The 23,231-nt window shown below is 36.3% G+C and overlaps 1 protein-coding gene across 4 annotated transcripts in view; it reads left to right on the plus strand.

Moving 5' to 3' along the window:
• The window catches only part of LOC127880641 (uncharacterized), a 158,072-nt gene that overhangs the window by 50,910 nt on the left and 83,931 nt on the right, over positions 1-23,231 (plus strand). For 3 of the 4 annotated variants that reach the window (XM_052427965.1, XM_052427962.1, XM_052427964.1), the window contains exons 2-4: positions 14,933-15,018; positions 15,737-15,855; positions 18,249-18,413. In XM_052427965.1, the coding sequence (XP_052283925.1) occupies positions 18,297-18,413 (117 nt within the window). In that variant the 5' untranslated portion in view covers positions 14,933-15,018; positions 15,737-15,855; positions 18,249-18,296. Of the gene's footprint in view, positions 1-6,969; positions 7,298-14,932; positions 15,019-15,736; positions 15,856-18,248; positions 18,414-23,231 lie in introns of all 4 variants that reach the window. The other variant, XM_052427963.1, reaches the window with a different exon arrangement.

The raw sequence follows: 23,231 nt of genomic DNA on the forward strand, positions 1-23,231 counted from the left end.
ATGTTTGCACTATATTCATTGCATTTTTCATAATTTAGTATGTTTGCAAAGATTTAATTGAAATAGAATTGAGATATAATTATCATGAGACACATCTTTCTATTAAAGATAAAAAATAAAAAAATAAAAATATTTTTTTTTTTTTAGGGGGAATTTTTGGGGGACTGTGCAGGCAAAGTTATGAAACTCTGACTGGCATTTTGACAGAATTATGTGCCCTTTTTATACTTAGTAAATTGAAAATTGGTTAAGTTTTGTGTTTAGGTCCACTTTATTCCTACAGTATCACAGCTATTGCTTTCATACTTGCAACACTTATTAACTATCATAAGGGGACTGTGCAGGCAAAGTTATGTAACTCTGACTGGCATTTGGACAGATATATGGGCCCTTTATACTTAGAGAATTGAAAATTTGGTTAAGTTTTGTGTTTTGGTCCACTTTACCCCTAAAGTATCATAGATATTGCTTTCATACTTGGAACATTCGCAAATTATCATAAGGGAACAGTAAAAGGACAAGTTGCATAACTCTGGTTGTCATTTTTACGGAATTATGGCCCTTTTTTGACTTAGTAACTTTGAATACATGGTTAAATGTGTATCGATCCACTTTACTTCTAAAGTATCAAGGCTATTGCTTTCAAACTTCAAATACTTGCATGCTATCATGAGGTTGTTGTACCTGGCAAGTTGAATTTTACCTTGACCTTTGAATGACCTTGACTCGAGGTAACATTATAAAAAATTGCTAAAATTGCCATAACTTCTTTATTTATGATTAGATTTGATTGATACTTTGACAAAACTACTCTTACCTGACATACCACAATAGACTCCCAAACCATCCCCCGTGCCTTCACCCCCCCTCCTCTCCCCCGAATCCCCCCCCCCACCTAAATTTTTATGCCCCCCACTATAGTAGTGGGGGACATATTGTTTTTGCCCTGTCTGTTGGTCTGTCTGTTGGTCCGTCTGTTGGTCTGTTTGCGCCAACTTTAACATTTTGCAATAACTTTTGCTATATTGAAGATAGCAACTTCATATTTGGCATGCATGTGTATCTCATGAAGCTGCACATTTTGAGTGGTGAAAGGTCAAGGTCATCCTTCAAGGTCAGAGGTCAAATATATATGGCCAAAATCGCTCATTTAATGAATACTTTTGCAATATTGAAGATAGCAACTTGATATTAGTCATGCATGTGTATCTCATGGAGATGCACATTTTGAGTGGTGAAAGGTCAAGGTCAAGGTCATCCTTCAAAGTCAGAGGTCAAATATATGTGGCCCAAATTGCTTATTTTGTGAATACTTTTGCAATATTGAATATAGCAACTTGATATTTGGCATGCATGTGTATCTCATGGAGCTGCACATTTTGAGTGGTGAAACGTCAAGGTCATCCTTCACAAGGTCAAGGTCATCCTTCAAAGTCAAACGTCATATAGGGGGACATTGTGTTTCACAAACGCATCTTTTTTTTTTTTTTTTTTTTTTTTTTTTTAAGATCATTACACAAATGACCACCACACCCTCACACTATACCCCCCACCCCTACCCCCCACCCCTACCCCCCAATTTTTTTTTGAAACTGTTAAAAAACAAATATTTATTTTAATTATTTTATTTTTGAAATATCGTCCAACCATCGCACCCAAGAATCCCCCCATCCACAGCCCAAATTTTTTTTTTGCATTTATTTTTCGCATGTTTGGAAGATAATGTAATAAATGTCCACACCCCCACACTATACACCTCTCTTCACTCCACCTCTCCCTCCTTTGTGATTTAAATTGAGAGTCCCTTCACCTTTAAAAAGAAAATAGGTGAGCGGTCTGCACCTGCAAGGCGGTGCTCTTGTTTATAAGTGTTATATTATGAAAAGAAGTATCATTCTCTTTTAGATTTTCAACATAATGAATTAGTTTAGGTTCATAATAAAAAAATAAATTACCTAAATTTAAAAAAGTGAAAATAACGACGGGACATTTTTTCAAATTGGTAAACATGGCGTTCACTTCTGAAGTAACGAGAGCTTTTATTGAATTTTGTCCATCTTTTTAGCCTAAAGCGAAACAGATTGAATGTTTGGAACATTTTTTAGCAGGGAGAGACATTATTGCTAACCTTCCTGTAGGTTATGGAAAGAGTTTGGTGTATCAGATAATTCCAAAATTGTTGTCAATTGTGAATAAAGATGAACCGCAAGCAACAATATTAGTCATCTCTCCATTAACAATCATTCAAAATGAGCAGATTGAAACTCTGAAAAAGTATGATGTAAAGGCCTGTAGGCTTTCTTACCATGAATGTGATGGAGAAGTAGAGGTAACTTAAACAAGAAATATCTTTAAAAAAAATAAACGGCGTTGATAGTTCAATGAATGAGATCAATGATAGCGAATGTCTTTTTCTGTGCAGATCTTAGCTGCAACACACACAGTAAAGGATGTTACGCGGAGTTTTCTCGGCTTATTTTACATTATTACATATTGCTGGTCATAAACCTTTAGATACAAAACAGAAAACCAAAAGAAGAATTGAAGTTAAACTAAAACATATGAGTCAACCGGCATCACGCGAAGTATCCGTATTTATAGGCGCGTTCTTCGAACAAACCTGTTTTAGTGGTTTGTCGGACATTGCTATATGATTTGATTATTAACAGTTTCGAGAATCATCGCGCTCATGCTTCATACAATAGTCAATATGGTGGAATAATTATTGTTAAATTAATCTAAAATAATATTTATCATTGTATTGTTGAAAACACATTAATAAATCTATTTTTGACATATCTTAATTATATTGCTGAATATCCTCATTTAACATATTTCTATTCTAAAGAAAATTCCAGGTCACCTAGTTCACGGATAGAGTCTTTATTATATAACGATTATTTTACTGGCTGCGAACTCCGGTGATGAACTGTATATAAACTCTGACTTTCACACACTGGCCGCGAATTGACCCGAAACCTCGCGGGTTGAAATGCAATGCATTAAAGTGAGGCCTCGCTTCCACTGCTCTTTATACTTTAACATGTTAACATGTTGACATGAATATGGAAGTAAGTACTTAATATGAGAACAAAGCCTTTAGTATAAACGCTTTTGCGCTGGTAATTCTCTGAAAATAAAAGGTGCACGCACAAACTGTATTTATGTCGAGAATTGATTGTAAAACTGTTCTATCTATTGAGCCTTTTCATTAGAGATAAAATTGTTTCATGCAGTATCACAGTGTTACAAAGACGCGGATATGCTTCCAATGTTTTGGTGTTATACTCAAATCAGCCAATGGAATAAATGAAGTGTATTCATTCGTACCTAGCCGCGGGAAATTTTATTTGAATATTATTGGACACTTACAAAGGTCAGGTCAGGTGAAAAGCTGGCTTAATACAGCACGCCGAAAAATCTCACAGTTTTAAGTATTACACCTACAGCTACCATGCATTATCATTATTACTATAAGAAATATTATGAAGACTTCTTACCAGGAGACTTTGCATGCCCTTTTGTGACTATTTATAGCCATATTTTCAAAAAAAAATAATATATATGTACCTTTTTGTTTGTGTATCCCGGAAAAGTAACCTTTTGAAAAACAACACTAATCTTTTGGTACAAATAAATCTGACCCATTTATAGTACTTTCAAAATCACACACAGTATCAACAGTTATAAGTTAAGTCAAGATATCATTAGTTGATGTAATGGACCAGCGTTGTTTTTACCGGTATGATAAGTGTGTTTTTTTTACAATGATCATAACATTCATATTACATTAATTTTAATTGGGGGAATTTAACACTTTAGTAGATCCAGCAATAATTGTTAATAAGTACATGTAACACTTACTAGCCTTAATTCATTGTATGACATATTTCAAATTTATTTTTAATACTGCTAGAATAAATGATATTTTAGAATAAATGATAGATATTTATATAACATGTATATGCTTTGCTGTACTGATATAATGCCATTGTAATTGTATTTATAGTCAGTATATATACCATATTATAATTATTCAAGAAATATTATATATATGTAGCTGGTCCTTAGAAGAATATGTACAATTTATTAGGGATTATTCTACATTTCCTTTGAGAAATCAACACCAGTTCAAATAATTTGTAAACAATATAATTATCCCGCTGCTATTTTAAGCCTATGTTTTCATTCTACCATGATTTTAAAAATGTGACACAAATCCACATGGTGACTTTGAAACCAACAAAATAAAATAATGCCCAATACAATATATCTGAAAGTATTTGTATTTATTTTCATGTCACTAGCATGTTTGATGACAGCATAATTTGATAAGTAGCTTTGAATAAATGTGATGAGTGGTGGATACAAATTAAGACTTTCATGCTGTGGAATGTCCCTTAAGCCTCACACAATAAAGTTCATCTCTATCTAACACTAATATTATATTCAATACAGATCCCGATTTAAAAAATTGTATCAACACTTTCAATATGCAGATTTAAGGTGATAAATTGGAACAAATTATAAACGAAGAAGCAAATTATTATCAGTAATTGTTCGTACAAACCTTGTTATTGGCGACAATATCCACTATTTCATCCACTATTTCAGTGCTCCCACTTGTCTCACACAAATGCTGCTTGATTATGTCCATGGCAGTGATTGTGGGGATGGCATGAATGTTATGTGGTTTCATATCTGTGTTTAAAGCCCTGGTGTAGTCATGATCTGACCCAACGGCTGTGGCCGTATAGTCATGATCTTTTGTGAGCACAGAATGAACTACAACAACTTCAACCTCTGAAGTCTCCTTGGAAGGACCTGGTATGGCCATGTCACCAAGTGAAAGCCTTGCAGGTTTTTAACTAGCAGTTGGAGCATGTTTGCTACGCTTCACTGCTGCAGATAATTTTGGGGTTATGGGCGAGACTGTGCCACGCTTAAATCGAGTTCAGTCTGATATTTGAACGCCATCATTCAAAGCCAGGTCCAGTTTTTATACGCCCGTCTATGACGGGACGTATTATGGTATACCCCGCGTCCGTCTGTCCGTCCGTCCGTCTGTTAATGTCGTACGCTACGTCAAATATCCTTTGACAGATTTTCTTCAAATTTTAACACAATCTTAATATTGATAAACCCTGATCCCCTTTCGTTTTTGACGGAATTCTGAATTGTCGTTCCAGAGTTATGGGACTCTGTTCGTCAAAATTTCGTGATTTCATTGAATGTCCTACTGTAGCTCAAATATCCTTCGATGGATTTTTTTCAAATTTCAACACAATCTTAATATTGATAAACCCTGATCCCCTTTCGTTTTTGACGGAATTCTGAATTGTCGTTCCAGAGTTATGGGACTTTGTTCGTCAAAATTTCGTGATTCCATTGAATGTCCTACTGTAGCTCAAATATCCTTCGATGGATTTTTTTTTTTTTTTTTTTAGTATCCCTGAAAAATTGAACAAGGTGAGCTTTTTTCTATTCCGATTGTACACTACCACTTACCCATCTACATTTCTCTTTTATTATTGGTCAAAATATCTATAACAGGTTTACTTCAACTCCATATCCTCTAAAGAAATGCATACATATACTCAAAAAAAGATATGGTATGAATGTCAAGGAGACGGCGCTCCATGCTCATGTACTTATAAAATAAACCAAGTATTCAAATACAAATAAACTGAAGTAAAAAAATGATTCAAAGGGTTATTTATTACCTTACTACTTCATTGGCGAACGACGGGCGTATCATGCGCTCATGGCGCAGCTGTTTATTTTACAATTTTATGAGCAGATTGAATTTTGGCGTCACACCCTCGACAAACTCAATTTGTACCTCTTGATTAGCAGATACAAAATCCTTAAGTGGACGATTTAATAAATAAGAAATTGCTTCATTATAATTTGATTCTTTATTACCAGTCAAACTAAAAACTCTTTTGAGGTTGATAATTTGCCAATTTTGCCAGTAATATTTAAATGTTTCAATAAAATCATTATCTTCTAAATAAGAATTATTACATTTCCAATAAGAATTACCAAATGTTATTGCGTCACGAATATTCAGTTCAAATAATATTAAATCATGGTCTGAAATTGAAAATGGCATATTTGTACAATTAACAATATTTTTATGCCCCCCTTCGAAGAAGAGGGGGTATATTGTTTTGGTGGTTACTGGTCAATTATCTGCAACTCATCTTGCTACCAGTTGTTTATAAAAAAATATTTTACATTCGATATTCTTCCGTGACCCACCCAGTCCTGTAAGCCGAAATAAACCGTAAAACAAAATAGTGTCTTTGTGTCGTATGAACGAATCTGCAGTAAAACTAAATTTAGGTTCAAATCCTACATGCATGATCAGTTGTCAAACAAAAGTACGGTTGATGTTCAAATGCATTATTTTTCTCTTGCCGGTATATTGTTTTAGTATGTTGATGCTGCATTAACAAATATAAGTGTATATGAAGTGAAAACACCAAAAATAAACAACGGTTGCGATAGACACCTATAAACTGTTAGATGCCCATAATATCACTTTAACACAATGAATAAAATAAAATAATATGTATTATTTATAGACATTCCTTAAACAGACTCTGGCATCTTTCTTACAATGACTCATATATTTGGTCTGTGTTCATCAAAAAACTTTGTTTGCATCAGTTACATAATTATTTGTACACATGCAGTCACATTTCACCAGTCTAGCTCCTATGGGCCTCTGAGAATCTGGTAACAGTCAACAAGCTTCGCTGCTCTCTGAATGCCGAGTCTATTTCTGTGTTTTGTATAGTTCCAAAATTTGAGAAGATACGTTCAATCGAGGCTGAACTGCTTGGCATTTGAAGAACTTTTCTAGCGATGTTGCACAAACTGGAATCAACCACTTAAGCCTTCTCTAAACAGGACCACCACACTTTTGGTTGCACTTTAGTTATCACATTGTTTTTTGCTCAGAGCACAAGGGATTTCAACAGCCTTGGGTGTGAAATTCAGCAGGTCTGGAAGAGCCACCGGGCATGACTCCATGATGTACTCCTGAACTACACTCACAGTGATGAGATGGTGTAAGCTTCTGACCACTCTATACTGGATGGACAGCATTTGCCAGGAAGTGGGACTGTGTCATGGCTTCGTTGAACCTCTGGGAAACACGCTTGTGATGAGGCTGAAGGTCTTCGTTGGCCAGTAGGTCCAGCCACAACTCACATGCGTCGGCCAGCATACATGAATTTGACTGTGCCTTGTTTAAAGCGTCCGCTCTGGGCAACAGCTGCTTCTTCAGGTATTTCACTTCATTGTAGAGGCCCACGTTCTGTATGAAGTTGACGATGCGTAGTTCTATGGTATTTATATTTAAAGATCCTATTGTTAGATTAGCCATGATGTTGTTGAGTTTGAAATACTACACAAATACTGTAAAGAAAAAGCGAGGAAATCAACTTCGTTTGATGCACTGAACACCATTGTCAATTTGTAAACGGGTATAAGGTAATCGTTAAACGGCGAATAATTGCAATTTATCTTAAGGTTTAATTTAAACTGTAGTAAATTGATAAATGTGATATAATCACAAATAATTTATTTATGATATAAATTAAAAACAGCCCAACAAGCAGTATAAGGTTAAGACATCATAAATCTGAAAAGTAATGAAGGGTAACTGAAATCCGGTAAAAATTAGACCAGTTTATAATCATAATAAATGGATTTGTCACCTTTAATTGGAAGAATTATAAAATCTGTTTTACTGATGCTCATCATTATTAGTTTGTTTAATACTATCCTTTAAATAAATAATTTTACAATTAATACACAAGCACAAAACACACAAATTAAAAAATAACATTATTATTAAACCTTTTTTTAACCAGGTGTTCTGTAGAAAAAAACATGGTAATAGTGAATAGATAGGCGAATGTCGATGGGCGGGTGGAACAAGCTTGTCCGGGCCATAACTATGTCGTTCATTGTGAGATTTTAAAATCATTTGGCATAATTTTCACCATCATCGGATGGTGTGTCGCGCAAAAGAATTACGTCAATATCTCCAAGGTCAAGGTCACACTTTGAGTTCAAAGGTCAAAAATGGCCATAAATGAGCTTGTCCGGGCCATAACTATGTCAATCATTGTGAGATTTTATAATCATTTGGCACGTTTGTTCACCATAATAAGACGGTGTGTCGTGCTAAAGAATTACGTCAATATCTCCAAGGTCTAGGTCACAATTTGAGTTGAAAACCTGGTTTTGTGACAATTTTGTCCCTTGTTTTTCATAAACTTGAAAAGTATATGTGTTAACATTTTTTTAATAGCAAAACAAAAAAACAACTCAATATTTGTTCATAATTCACATTTTTAACACGCTCACATTTTTAACACACTAGTTAAAGTCTGTTATCTGATTCCAACAAAATGTAGAGCAAATACCTGTAATAGTTTAATCATTTTGCAGTTCTATTGTTCTCAAAACAGTATTCCCAAACAGGCAAACACTGGTAGAAACAACAAGTTTCAATTGTTCCAAGGATATAATACAGCTCATCTAAAAATGTCAGTAAACTAATCAGTACAACATTGGTCACAACAGTGTTCATTTTGTTGGAGTCTTTGATTTTCTAATGGTCCACCTGACTAAAATCCTGATGGTCCATCATCATTTAGAACAGCATGTGGTAAGACTCTGTGAATATGGTCTATGTATTTTGCACAGTCTTCAGCTGTAAGGTTTGTCCAAAACTCGGTAATTCCATGGACAAGTTGAGCCTTTGTTTTGGGCTTCACTTGTTGCTTTAAATAACCCTGTAATGTGGCCAAAACATTCTCTATAGGATTCAGGTGAGGACACGATGCCAGTGCAGACTGAGACATTGTCTTCACTTCATTCTCATTCAACCACTGCATAGTTGATCTACTGGTGTGTTTGCGTCATTATCCTTAAAAAAATGAACACAATAGGTTTATATCTATGAAGTCCATACCAATTGCATGCACGATTTTTACTGCACATGGGCACAGGGTTCGACATAAACTTTTTTTACAGCAAGACCATCGGACCAGGTCCTCTTAAAATGTACTAGCCCAAATCTGATGTCTACTAGACCATTAATGACATAGCAAATAAACACAATTGTGTCGTGTAATTGTTTAATCAGGTTTTATCAGAGAATAATTAGTGAACACAAGACAGTTATTTTGATGCACAGAGTAAAAAATAAAATAAAACTATTTAACAACATAAATTTTTATAATTTCACTGTTTATCACCAGTTAAACAAATGAAGTCTGTACAGCAGGTGACATTTATTCAACGTCATAAAATTCTGGCCTCCTTGACCGCTGTGCCCCATGCTACCACAGCTCCAATGCCCTTTTCCCATCATAATCTGTGTCAGTTTTACTGTTGGATTCTTCTTTATTAACTTATTTGTCGGACGAAAATCCAATCTTGAACAAAGCCATTCTTTAAATTACATTCTCTCGTCTGCTTTGCCAAAATGTTTACATTGACGATCCCGATTTTCAATATAAGTCGTGAAAACATGATGTAAAGTTATACAACACTGCAGAAAATCATAAATATTCATGACAACTTGACAAATGGAAACAAGCAATTTCTGCAGGAAGCTTTCCTTCGCGTCTAAAAAAAGTAATGAATCATGTGAATGCTCTGCGTTTATTTATATACGCTAGTTTTGTTCTGATGTAAATAACGGATACGAGTTATTTTACACATTAAGAGAAAAAAGTTTTTGGTAAGTTGTAGTTATATGAATCAGTATAGATTTTTTATGTACGACCAGTCGGACAAGCTAGTCCACATATTTACTAGCCCGACCACCGATCTTACTAGACAATGTCTGTCGGACGTGCCTTAGTGTCGAACCCTGGGGCACAAAATATTGACCCAAAATATTGACCTCGGCACAACAGACGGCCAATTTTCTGAAGATAAAAGTAACACTTGGCAGTATTTAAAAAATGTATGCCCCATTACTTATATTTTAAATTATTTTCCATTCACTTCAATTTTTATCAAATTTGAAGTCACTAGAAATTTAAATGCTAACCTGCATAACATTTACGTAATCGACTGTTTGTCTGCGTGGCATTAACACAAATACGAGGAGGATCTGTTTGGCACATGCGCCTCGCCTCATGAAAGTTTGCACACTCATCATGTTGTTCGCACAACCTGAAAAAATATGCTATGAATAATGATAACCTTTTCTCAACATAGTCGATTTATATACATAACTAAGAAACTTTGATATATTATGAAATAACGGCATGCAGCGAACAGGTTGGTAGCTGCCCTCATTTCGAACGTTTCAAAGGCACGTGGTATGTGTGGAGCGGGAAGAAACTGCAGGGCCATCAGCATGCGAATGTACTTGGATACGCCTCCACGACTTCTGTATACCTCAGCCAGGCCCAAATGCTGAATTCGTCTCCACACTGGCCGACTCCAATGGAAGGCGCAGCCCTTAATGTCCCGGCCTGGAAATTAGGGCTGTCACGATACGCCGTGAGCGTACCGCGGGATATCGTGGTACGGCAACACTGTATTGCGGTACGTACCGCGATATTTTACAGAATATGTATCTGTAAAGAAAACAGCAGAATAACAAGTTTTACAAACTTTGTTAAACTCAATAATCAGAAAACACTGGTATCATAGTATGACTAGAAACTGTAAAAGAAACTGTAATAAACTTGATAGAAGTAGTCATTGTTATTGTTATTGTTCGCATCTTTTTCTAAAATGTCCGCCATGTTGTTTACAATAGCTGTGACTACGATCTGTGTAAATCGTACGCTTCAAGGGCATGTTTAAAATGCGGAGTCAGCGGGCCCAGTATTGAAAATCCGTAGCGTTCTGACTCTTCCTCGACTTATTCAGAATCTTAAGATAACATGATTCGGAAGTGCCATGCTTTGAACGATTGATATAATTATGAACTTATTTGCAAAGGAAATCTGTCCCTAATTCCAAAAAAGGTACGGACCCATACATTGCCGTATTTTAAACGTGAAAGTTAAACATCTACAAGTGGAAGCGCTTGCTTGACCTGGATATTAACGGATTATTTATTTAGCCCTTTTGAATCACTTCTACATTTTTCAAAACGATATCTATATCAAAATAATTATGTAATGTATTTATTTCTGTGCTAATATAATAATATTAAAAAAACCGGTGCGGCAACGCGGTGCGATTTTTTTCACGACATGCACCGCGATATACCGGTGAATCGTGACAGCCCTACTGGAAATACTAACGGAACAGCATTCCAGACGGCTGAAATAAAATGTTTGAGTTACAAACGTTTTCAAAATTTTAATATAGAGTTTTGCATGAAGAGTTTAGTAGTATTTAACACTGACTTGACCTTTGTGATTTTGCTAAATCTTGTATACAACCATTTAAAATGATTCTTACCAACTTCAAAGTCTGCACAAAGCCCTCTACTTCGACGTTGCATACACGTTCCAGTACAGCCCGGAAGACAATTTCGTAGTCAGCCTGTGTGCAACGGCTCAGCAACACGAAGACTAGTGGTAGCTGTTTGCTGGCACCCTCAATTCAACAAATGCGTTAATCGTAAACAGCTGCCCACTTCTCTTGAAGGGTTCGCCAACAACCTTAAAATTGAAATTATTGACATATTAGTACAAATTACCTTCTAGGCCCACTGTTCCGTCTTGAATCAATCTCAAGATGCATCTGGCTTACCAAAAAATATATATAAACTATATATATTTATATGAACTAACTTACCTTGAATGTTCCGTCCATGAACCATCTCTTAGCCTGACGCAGGATGTTAAGCTGATATGCAGTCGCAACAACAGGCTGGAATGAAGACACCGGTCTTCGCTGATGCTCGGACCTGAGGATTCAACACATGTTATTAAATATATAACATCAAAATGTAAAATGCACTTAACACAAAAACACTGGATAATGCCTGGGTTTGATAACAAGTCAGTACCTTAGAGTATGCCAGATGTCGCAGTTGTTGGTCTGGCAGTACAGAATGCAGGTGCTCCCTCTTCTGGACGAAGTGGTCATCTCTCTTGCCAACCGTGACTGGGTAACATACTGCTTTGATGCGAGACAAGCATCGCCAGGTCACTGTCCCCAACTTCTTGTTGTCAGTTTGAAACATATGATATAACAACACATGCTAATTACAATGAAGGTAATAATAAAAATAATCAAAATAATAAAGTTATTTTGTAGTTATTAAAGATAAATATCTGAAATAATAATTAACATTTTTAGCTAGACTATTATAATGAAATATATAAAGTGGAGCTATCCTTCTCACCCCGGCGTCGGCGTTTCCGTTGCCGTTTCCGTGCAAATGTTTTCGTACTTCCCCAATTATTTTCATTGTCTCTTGATATATTGCTTTCATATTTTGCATACTTGTTTACCAACATCACCCCAACCTATAAACAAGAGCAGACAACTCTATCAAGCATTTTGTCATAGTTATTGTCCCTTTTATACTTAGAATATGCATATTATTGATATATCTATGTTAAAGTTGCGTACTACCCCAAATATTTCCTATATCCTTTGACATATTGCTTTTATATATTGCATACTTGTTTATCAACATGACCCCAACCTATAAACAAGAGCAGACCACTGTATCAAGCATTTTGACATAATTATGGCCCCTTTTAACTAAGATAATTGAACATTTTGCTTAAATTGCCATAACTTCTTTTTATGATCACATTTTATTATTACTTTGACAAAACAACACTTACCTGAATACCACAATGGATTTCACCCAAACAATACCCCACACCCCTACCTAGAATCCCTCCCCCCCCCCTCCAAAAAAATGGACGACAACTGGTGATTGGAAAACTTGAATTCTAGTCGATTGTTTAAAGTAGATATACAGACTTTGATGGTTATTTTAAAATCAATGACTTGAGTATGTGTTGAGTGTGATTGTGTAAAAAAAAAATACTTTTACTATGAGCTACAGTTTGCAGTTGTGTGTGTTGCAAGGACGTCCATCAGTTCAAGATGTTTCGTTGCTTTCTGTTTGCGGCGCTCGTCTCGGTAACTCTGGCGACAGTAACTTTCAGTTGCGGTGCAAATGGAGACATCACTGTCTGAAATGTACCCATAACTCAACAATATCGATTTGCCATTGAGACGAGTTCATCAAAACAGTGCATATACTCTTTTGATTCTACCACAAACAACACAACAATCTCTGGTTGTGATAAGGACCAACAGATTTTACTTACTCTGTCTTCATATAACAATATGCCGGCAGACGGTATGCAAGCTGCGCTGTATCCAGCCTCGGGATCAGCACAGATAACAACCTATGTAATAACCTGCCAAGAAATACCAGCGTCTGGTATAACGAAAACGTTAAACCACACTCTTGCGCCCGCGCTTGTCACCAAGAGTCCCCAGAAGTTCTCGCCAGATTTTGCAATCGACGCTGGGTTGGATAAGTATTCCGCTAATGTCGGAGAACTCGTTAATTGGATGCTTACAATCCCTGTGCAATATATTGCGACCGTAGAGTCTTGTGTGGCTGAAGCAGTAGTGAACTCATCCAAAAAAGTGACGCTTATGACGAACAACTGCGTTAACACTCCAGCCTTAATTGAATCCTTTCCTGCTGCTTACAGCCTTTCCGCGAACGCAGCAAATACTGCACACACCTATACTACTCAACTGACCGCCTTCCATTTCTACGGACATAGTCAAATCGTGATATCCTGCACAGTTAAAGTTTGCCTGAGTTCTGTTGTCAGCGGGTGTAAAGCGCAATGTCCCACAGCTCGCCGACGTAGGGGTGCACAATCCACGGCCCTGTCGACCAAGGACGCAGATTCCAGTGACGGCACATTTCTTTACCAGACTCGGAACGTTCTCTATGTCAATGACCCATTCACCCTTTCCGCTGCCAGTCTATCATTGCCATCGCTCTTTGCCATCGCTCTTTGCCATCGCTTTTGCTCTCTTCGCTGCCCTTTGATGTAGTTGTCTGTACGACGTCACCTTCATGACGTCACCTTCACGACAACACCTTCACAACGTCCTTTTCACGGCCAATGACGACTTAGAACCTTTTCGACCACATTAATGATGAACAGTTTTGTGTTTGTTTTTTTGTTAACCATAGCATCAAAATAAAATTAGTTGCTAAAAACAAAAACAAAAACAAAAAAAAAATGTCGACATAGCTCAGTCGGCATGTATTTATTTCTTATGGGGTTCTAATTGCTGATGAGTGAGAACTGAAAGCAGTTATATATATATATCAAAGATATTTATTCCACATCGACAATCAGACCGTCATATACGAAATATAAACGGCAAATGCAATCAGATATTAACGCGCCTAATGTTTATCACAATATATTGCATGAACAATAATAGAAAAATACAATTAATACAATAATTGAACTAACCTGAAAGCAGTTATATATATATATATATATATATATATATATATATATATCAAAGATATTTATTTCACATCAACAATTCGACCGTCATATACGAAATATAAACGGCAAATGCAATGGGTATTGCATTTGGTGATCGGTCGTGCGTAACAGGTTAGTTGTTATAATGGATTAAATGCCTGATTAGATGAATGTTAGTGATCATCGGGGAAAGCTGTCGACTGTACAATTATTTATTGAAGTAGCATTGACATGATTTGAGTGAACTTAATGGTATCGTTTCCTATGACATGCGCACGGGTATGACTTCCACTTGTGATTTCAAGAAAATTGCCTTGTTTTGTCCAGCCTTAAGTTTTGAATTTAAGTTTACATTCCAGATTTTTTTCTGCAGAGTTCTGAGTTTGTGAATAAAACAATGTTAATGTTTCTTGTTTGTTTTACTCACTGTATTGTAGTTTCTCAGAACTTTCGCCACTTGACTGCTTGCGTCTGTCGTCACAGATCGAATCTTCAAAACGCGTCACTTCAGGACACTGTTCAGGTTAGTATGCAGGAAACTTTGTTCGGTTGACGATATTGATTATTCTGAAACAAGTGTTTTTGTGCAATTCTCACGTGTGCAGGCTTTTATCTTGCATAATTTGCTGGAAATTGATGCTGCCGGGCGAAATTTCTTTGAAGTGTTGTTTGATAAGAGGAGCTAAACTCTGCTTTGCTTTTTCTGCACCACCTTGCGGTCTGCATGAAAATGATGTGTCAAACTGAACGTCAGCAGAGTTGTCTTTTCCTGACAGTGTTAGAATATGACTGACATAATGCTACTTTTTACACATTTCGTCTTTGTTGACTGTATTTGCCTTGTCAGACACCCAAGTTCATTTTCTTTTGCATAAGTGAGTCTCTTGGAGGCTTGATGTTCAAGCATGACAACAACAGTGACGCATCAGCCATTCCCATTCTGATTTCATCACTGGAAGCAAAATCATTTTGTTTAGGACACCAGCACCTGGTCCCTTAGGTTTCTTTATTGTATTTGATAGCTCCATTGGTTGTGATATATAATGGCAGCCACAGCATTCCGCACAAATAGAAATAGTTAGTCCACGTCGGTGCACAACACTCACGGAAACCATTGAATTCTTGCAGTTTTGCTGATGTACCTGTTGTATAATGTTTCTTAAGCACTGCATATTGACAATGACATTCTCATTAACACTAGTACAGTGTGGAATGTTGTTTATTTCATCGTTTGGTCGTAGCTTGTAGGGCAATGTAGTCCCTGAAAAGACGCGTGAAGTACGTCAACAGCCTCTTGAGCAGAAAGACGCTCCGTCGCAGGTACTGATGGTACAGCAATATCTTCAGTGGGGTTACCCCGGTAGGTAAATTTTGGCCTGTTGGTCGGAATGTGTTTCCTGGTCTAAACCAAAATGCCTTGCGTGCTTTGTTTAATCTATGACATAACCATATTTGTTAATGGATGGTAACAAGCTAATATCAATTCTTTGTTGAACGATTTAAAAAAAAATTAACTCTAGAAATGGCACGCTCTACATTAACTGGTGTCTTCCTTTTTAGCTCACCTGAGCACAACGTGCTCATGGTGAGATTTTGTGATCGCCTTTTGTCTGTTGTGCGTTGTCTGTCGTCAACATTTTGCCTTGTGAACACTCTAGAGGCCACATTTATTGTCTGATCGTTATGAAATTTAGTCAGACCATTTGTCCCTTTGATACCTCGACTGAGTTCAAAACTGGGTCATGCTGGTTCAAAAACTAGATCACTAAGTCAAAATAGAGAAAGCCCTTGTGAACACTGTAGAAGTCACATTTGATGCCCAATCTTCATGTAACTTTGTTAAAATGTTTGTTTAAATGGTATGTTGGTTGAGTTAAAAAAAATGGTTCCGGTCCGTTGAAAAACATGGCGACCTGGGGGCGGGGCAGTTTTCCTTATATGGCTATAGAGAAACCTTGGGAACACTCTAGAAGTCACAATTTTTGCCCAATCATCATAAAACTTGGTCAAAACACTGGTTTCATTAATATCTCACACAAGTTCTAAAATGGTCCAGATTGGTGAAAAAACATGGCTGCCAGGGGGCGGGGAAATTTTCTCTACATGTATATAGTGAAATCATGTAGAAGTCACATTTTTGGTCAAATGTTCATGAAATTTGGTCAGAACATGTGTTTTCTGGACATGACGGTTGAGTTCGAAAATGGTTAGGATCGGTAAAAAAGCATGGCCGCTGTGGGGGTCACAGGAAATAATCTACATGTGCGTCCCGTGTCTTTGACGCACAAATATCGAAATAGACGCATAGTTTTGAAATATGTGCGTCCAGCATTGCTGAAACGAATCCGTTAACACATACGCGAATCACGATAAGTACGAACCATCTTGGGTATGAGTCAATAGTGAAGCAATGAATGCTGAGTTTAACCAAATGAGGCTTGAAGACTGCAACAAGTCTTTTGATAAGCTCTAGTCAAGCCGCTGCTGTATAATACAAACTAATTAGAATTGACCTTTTAAATAGTGTGTTATGATATTTTCTAGAATCCCCGGATGAAGGCCTGCTTTAACTTTTTGTAACTTAGTCATAAATAATACAGAAATAATGCCTCCGAAATAAGGTGTTGAAGCTAGATCCAAAACAAACAACTCCAAACTTTGATAAAGGTAGGTCAACGGCTTGCAATTCGGATGTTAACAATAATATTATCAGGCTCGCAATTCGGATGAAAACAATAATATTATCATTGACTTGAATCAAGTTGAAATTTTGTAACAGGTTACATTCATGTTACAGACACTTATAGCCTATGTGAAGGCAAACAAGATAGTGATAACCCTGAATTTGTTTTTTGGTTTCAAAATTAACTGTTTTAGAGATTATTAAAAGTTCAATGCAAAATATAGTTATTGAGCTAGTGTCACTTAAATTTTCTTCACTTCTTGGTATCTTTCAAAATTTGGGACCCATTCTTTTTCAAGATGGACTCATTAATTTTGGCCTGGGACGCATTGGTCTAAAATCTGCGAGTTCAGGGACCCATAGATAGTAAATTCTAGATTATTTCCCTGGGGTCATTTTCCTTATATTTATATAGCAAAGCAGCTTGTGAACACTCTAGTTTAGCATTTCAAGGGAAGTAACTGCAAAATGGTTTTTGACAAATTATGTTGAATTGACAGAGTTGTCTCCCTTTTTATGCCCCTCTGGTAGGGTGGCATATAGCAGTTGAACTGTCCGTCAGTCAGTATGTGTGTATGTAATTCTGTCTGTCTGTCTGTCCGAAAACTTTAATGGCCATAGTTTTTTCAATATTGAAGATAGCAACTTGATATTTGGCATGCATGTGCATCTCGTGGAGCTGCACATATTGAGTGGTGAAAGATGAAGGTCAAGGTCATCCTTTAAGGTCAAATGCCTAATATATGGCGTCTTTCCATCCGTTCAAAAACTTTAACATTGGCCATAACTTTTGCACTAGTGAAGATAGCAACTTGATATTTGGCACGCATGTGTATCTCATGGAGCTGAACATTTTGAAATGCTATGTGCGGTATACAAACTAAACTAGAGAATCGAAAGATTGACATAAACATCAATAATATTTCTAAAGTCTTTCTAAATAACAAAAGTTGGTCAATAAAACACTGTTGGTACTGTTTTGCGTGCTTAAAATATGATAATCACGACGTTCATGTTACTCAAAATTATCATGATTGTCGATAATTTATATTCATATTTTTTACTTGTAGAATGTTTGGGAACAGTGTGGAAGAGAGGTCAAAATACAGTCGGGTAGAATGCTATTTGTTTGGGAACAGTGTGGAAGAGAGGTCAAAATACAGTCGGGAATCTCCAAACACAAAGCCACCCACGCACGGGAAGAAAAATATATCTGTTGCGGCAAACCTTTTCTTGTGAGTTTCTATAAAATTGATTGTTACAAAATGTTAAATTTTCAGTGGATTGTTTCTTCCAACTAAGGCACTTGTTTAATACACAAAATCGTAAGGATTGTTTGTGCAATGTGAATATAATTGAAACAAAATTACAAAAAGTGTTATTGAACTTATGTTAGTGTGCTTTTCATCAGGAATGTGTAAGCATATTAGACCGTAACGAGAGTTATTAAATAAGCATAATGAGATAATACAGCATTATTTAAACAAATAGACAAAAGGGTCAATAACTTCTAAATCCTATCGAGCTATCTTATATATCACGCATGACATCTATTTATTTATTTATTTTAGCTCACCTCAGGTGAGCTTTTGTGACCGGTCTTTGTCCGTCTTCCGTCCGTCCGTCGTCCACATTTGGTTTGTAAAACACTCTAGAGGCCACATTTCATGTCAGATTTTCATGAAACTTGGTCAGAAGATTTGTCCCAATGATATCTCGATCAAGTTCGAAACTGGGTCATGCTGGGTCAAAAACTAGGTCACTAGGTCAAAAAAAAGAAAAACCTCGTAAACACTGTTGAAGTCACATTTCATGCCCAATCTTCATGTAACTTTGTCAAAATGTTTGCCTTAATGATATATTGGTCGAGTTAAAAAGTGGTTCTGGTCCGTTGAAAAACATGGCCGCCGGTGGGCGGGGCAGTTTTCCTTTTTTGGCTATAAAGAAACCTTGTAAACACTCTAGAAGTCACAATTTTTGCCCAATCATCATGAAAGTTGGTCAAAACATTGGTTTATTGATATCACAGACGAGTTAAAAAATGGTCCAGATAGGTGAAAAAAAATGGCCGATAGTGGGAGGGGCATTTTTCTCTATATGTTTATAGTGAAAACATGTGAACACTCTAGAAGTCACATTTTTGGCCAAATGTTCATGAAATTTGGTCAGAACATTTGTTTCCTTGATATGAGAGTTGAGTTCTAAAATTGTTCCGGTCAGTTAAAAAACATGGCTGCCGGGGGGGGGCAGTTTAGCTTATTTGGCTATATAGAAACCTTGTAAACACTAGAAGTCACATTTTTTGCCCAATTTTCATGAAATTTGGTCAGAACATTTGTTCCCTTGATATGAGAAGTGAGTTTGAAAATGGTTCCGGTCAGTTGAATAACATGGCTGCCAGGGGGGGGGAGGCAGTTTTTCTATTTGGCTATAGAGAAACCTTGTAAACATCACAATTTTTGCCCAATCATCATGAAAAATGGTCAAAACATTGGTTTAAAAGATATCTCGGACGAGTTCGAAAATGGTCCAGATCGGTGAAAAAACATGGCCGCCAGTGGGCGGGGCATTTTTCCTTATATGTATATCGTGAAAACATGTGAACACTCTAGAAGTCACATTTTTGGCCCAATTTTCATGAAATTTGGTCAGAACATTTGTTTCTTTGATATGCGAGTTGAGTTCGAAAATGGTTCTGACCCGTTGAATAACATGGCTGCTGGGGGGGGGGGGGGGCAGTTTTCCTTATTTGGCTGTAGAGAAACCTTGTAAACACTCTAGAATTCACAATTTTTGCCCAATCATCATGAAAGTTGGTCAAAACATTGGTTTTATTGATATCTCGGACGAGTTCGAAAATGGTTCGGTTAGTTAAAAAAACATGGCTGCTGGGGGGGCAGTTTTACTTATTTGGCTGAAGAGAAACCTTGTTAACACTCTAGAATTCACAATTTGTGCCCAATCATCATGAAAGTTGGTCAAAACATTGGTTTTATTGATATCTCGGACGAGTTCGAAAATGGACTTGATCGGTGAAAAAACATGGCCACCAGTGGGCGGGGCATTTTTCTCTATATGTATATAGTGAAACATGTGAACACTCTAGAAGTCACATTTTTTGCCCAATTTTCATGAAATTTGGTCAGAACATTTGTTTCCTTGACATGAGAGTTGAGTTCGAAAATGGTTCCGGTCAGTTGAATAACATGGCTGCCAGGGGGGGGGGTCAGTTTTCTGATATTCATATAGTAAAAAAAGCTTGTGTACACTCTAGAAATCGCATTTTTTGCCCAATCATCATGAAACTTGGTACAAAGATTGGTTTTATATATATCACATAATTTATAACATAATTATTGCTCTTAGATTGTCCAAATTTTCATTATATTATACAAAATCCTTGTAAACACTCTAGAGGTCACAATTTTGTTTCAGATTTTATTAATCATTTTATTGGTCATCAAATTTATTTTTGTAAGCAAAGTTTGATGTTTGGTAAGGGGGGGGGGGTCATCTCAAAATATAGGTCACCAGGTCAAATCTTACAAAAAATAACACTCCATATGCCAGAGTTTTGTTTCAATAATGATGAAACTTGACCAGGATGTTTGTCTGGACAATATCTAGGTCAAGTTTGACGTTTGGTAAAGATTAAATGAACCGAGTTGAGTGATCTAGGGCCATCTTGGCCCTCTTGTTATATTCTTTATACTGATTCCATGGAGCATTATATGTTCTGAAAGATTAATGTATCAACTTTCTTGATTGGATAATATCGGACTGTTAAATCAAGCCAGAAAAGAGCTTTTAAACATTATTTAGACCCATGTAAAGTGAGATAATAAGAGCCACTTTTTGAATTATGTTGATTTGTAACGTTAATAGTTGCCTTTCTTGTTGGTTCATGCTATTGTCGGTTACTGAAAAAGTATGTGCAGAAAGTACTTATAAACAAGCATAGCCATGAGTAGTGAAAGTAGGTTGACTGAATGCTAGGATATAACTGAAAAAACTGAAAACAACAACATTCATGTAACATTTCTCAATTATGTAACAGATGCAGCAGTGGTTCTTTCAACAATGTTTATGCTATTTTAGTGCCTAGTGAGATACCTGTTATTGTAATTCTGCCTTTCAGAGTGTTCAGCATGAGAACTCCTATAGAGACCCCTCGGCTAAATACTGTTATGTAGAGGACCCCCCTGAACTGCAGCTGGTGGCCACATGACCATCACATGATTAGCACATGACATTGCTTGCACATAACCAGAAACTTCACTGAAACCATATCAGCAATAAGCATTCACAGAAATATATGTATAAACGGTCTATGTCATTTTGAAATTATTATCGTCTTTGATTAAAATCATTTGTTTTATGTGCATCTGTTTGTGTACACATACTTGTTAGCTTGATGTAAATTTGTAAAGTACTCCAGTGATCTGTAATGTAATAACATGTAGTTTTCTAACATTTTTAATTGAAATGTCTGTGATATGTACATAGATTTGTCATTCATTTATGCTTCATTCATTTATGATTATAAAAAGAATATTATTTGAATGCCATATAATATATACTGAATATCATTGAGTTATACTAATTAAATAATTCTTTGTCTTGTATGTATCAATATTTGCGCATACACATTTCAAAAAGTCACTATGTTAAACCCTTAATGTTATTGTTATGTTTTTCACACATTTAGTACAATTTCATATGTTAAAGGGACCTCTATATTCAGATATTCTATATTTTTACTTCTGCCCGATCAATTAAAGCATTGCCTTTAGTTGACAATTTGTAGTGTGATTTTTGTTGTAAGTGTCAAGAAAGTTCACCCTACATAAATAATTTCTGTAGAGCTTTTAAACAGACTTCTGTTTAACCTTAAAGGTTAAACATTAAAAAAGCTCATCAAAATTCTGTGCCTGGTACCCAGCATACAACATGGCCAATATTGACCAAGAACGAGAGGTTCACCAGGACCGAGAACCATACCAGATTCAGTGGCTCAACTCTGTCTATCAGCAGACCTTGCTGCCAACAGCACCTTGGCATCAGATGTGTTGACATCAATTATTCTTTGATTTATTGTGTTAAATTGCCATTTTCCATTTATTTTGTGAACACTCTAGTAGTCACATTTTTTGCCCAATCATCATGAAACTTGGTGAAAAGATTGGTTTTATATATATCTGAGATGAGTTTGCAAATGGCCCTGATTTGTCAATAAACATGGCTGCCAGTGGGGTGGGGCAGTTTTCCTTATGAGACTATATTAAGAGAAACCTTGTGATCAAACACTATGGAAGTCACATATTTTGCCTAATCATCGTGAAACTTAGTCAATACATTGGTTTTATTGATTTCTTGGACAAGTTGGAAAATGGCTCAGATCGGTGAAATACACTTTAGTTCACCTGATTGCTCAGGTGAGGTTTTAGGATTGGTCATTGTCCGCTGTCCGTCCGTCCACATTTGGTTTGTAAACACTCTAGCATTCACATTTCTCAAGCATTCTTTATCAAAGTTACTGAAAGATCTCAGTCAAGTTTGATGAAAGGTCACCATTTCAAATGTTACAAAAACCAAAACACTCCCTACGCCAGAGTTTTGGTTCAGTAATGATGAAACTTGACCAGGATGTTTGCCTGGTCAGTATCTAGGTAAAGTTTGACTAGTTTGATTAGGTAAAAATTGAATGAACCGACTCCTCTCAGGTGAGCGAACTAGGGCCATCTTGGCCCTCTTGTATAAACATCCAGACTGATTCTACTTTGCACTCAAACTTTGGTATAAACATCCAGACAAATTCTATTTTGCACTCAAACTTTGGTATAAACATACAGACTGATTCTGTTTTGCACTTAAACTTTTATATTAACATACAGACTGATTCTGTTTTGCACTCAAACTTTGATATAAAGATTTGGACTGATTCTTTTGTGCACTCAAACTTTTATATAAACATCCAAACTGATTCTGTTGTGCACTCAATTTTTTTATATAAAGATACAGACTGATTTTGTTCTGAGCTTAACCTGGAAATG

Source organism: Dreissena polymorpha, chromosome 5, assembly GCF_020536995.1.
Source record: "Dreissena polymorpha isolate Duluth1 chromosome 5, UMN_Dpol_1.0, whole genome shotgun sequence".
Lineage (NCBI taxonomy): Eukaryota > Metazoa > Mollusca > Bivalvia > Myida > Dreissenidae > Dreissena > Dreissena polymorpha.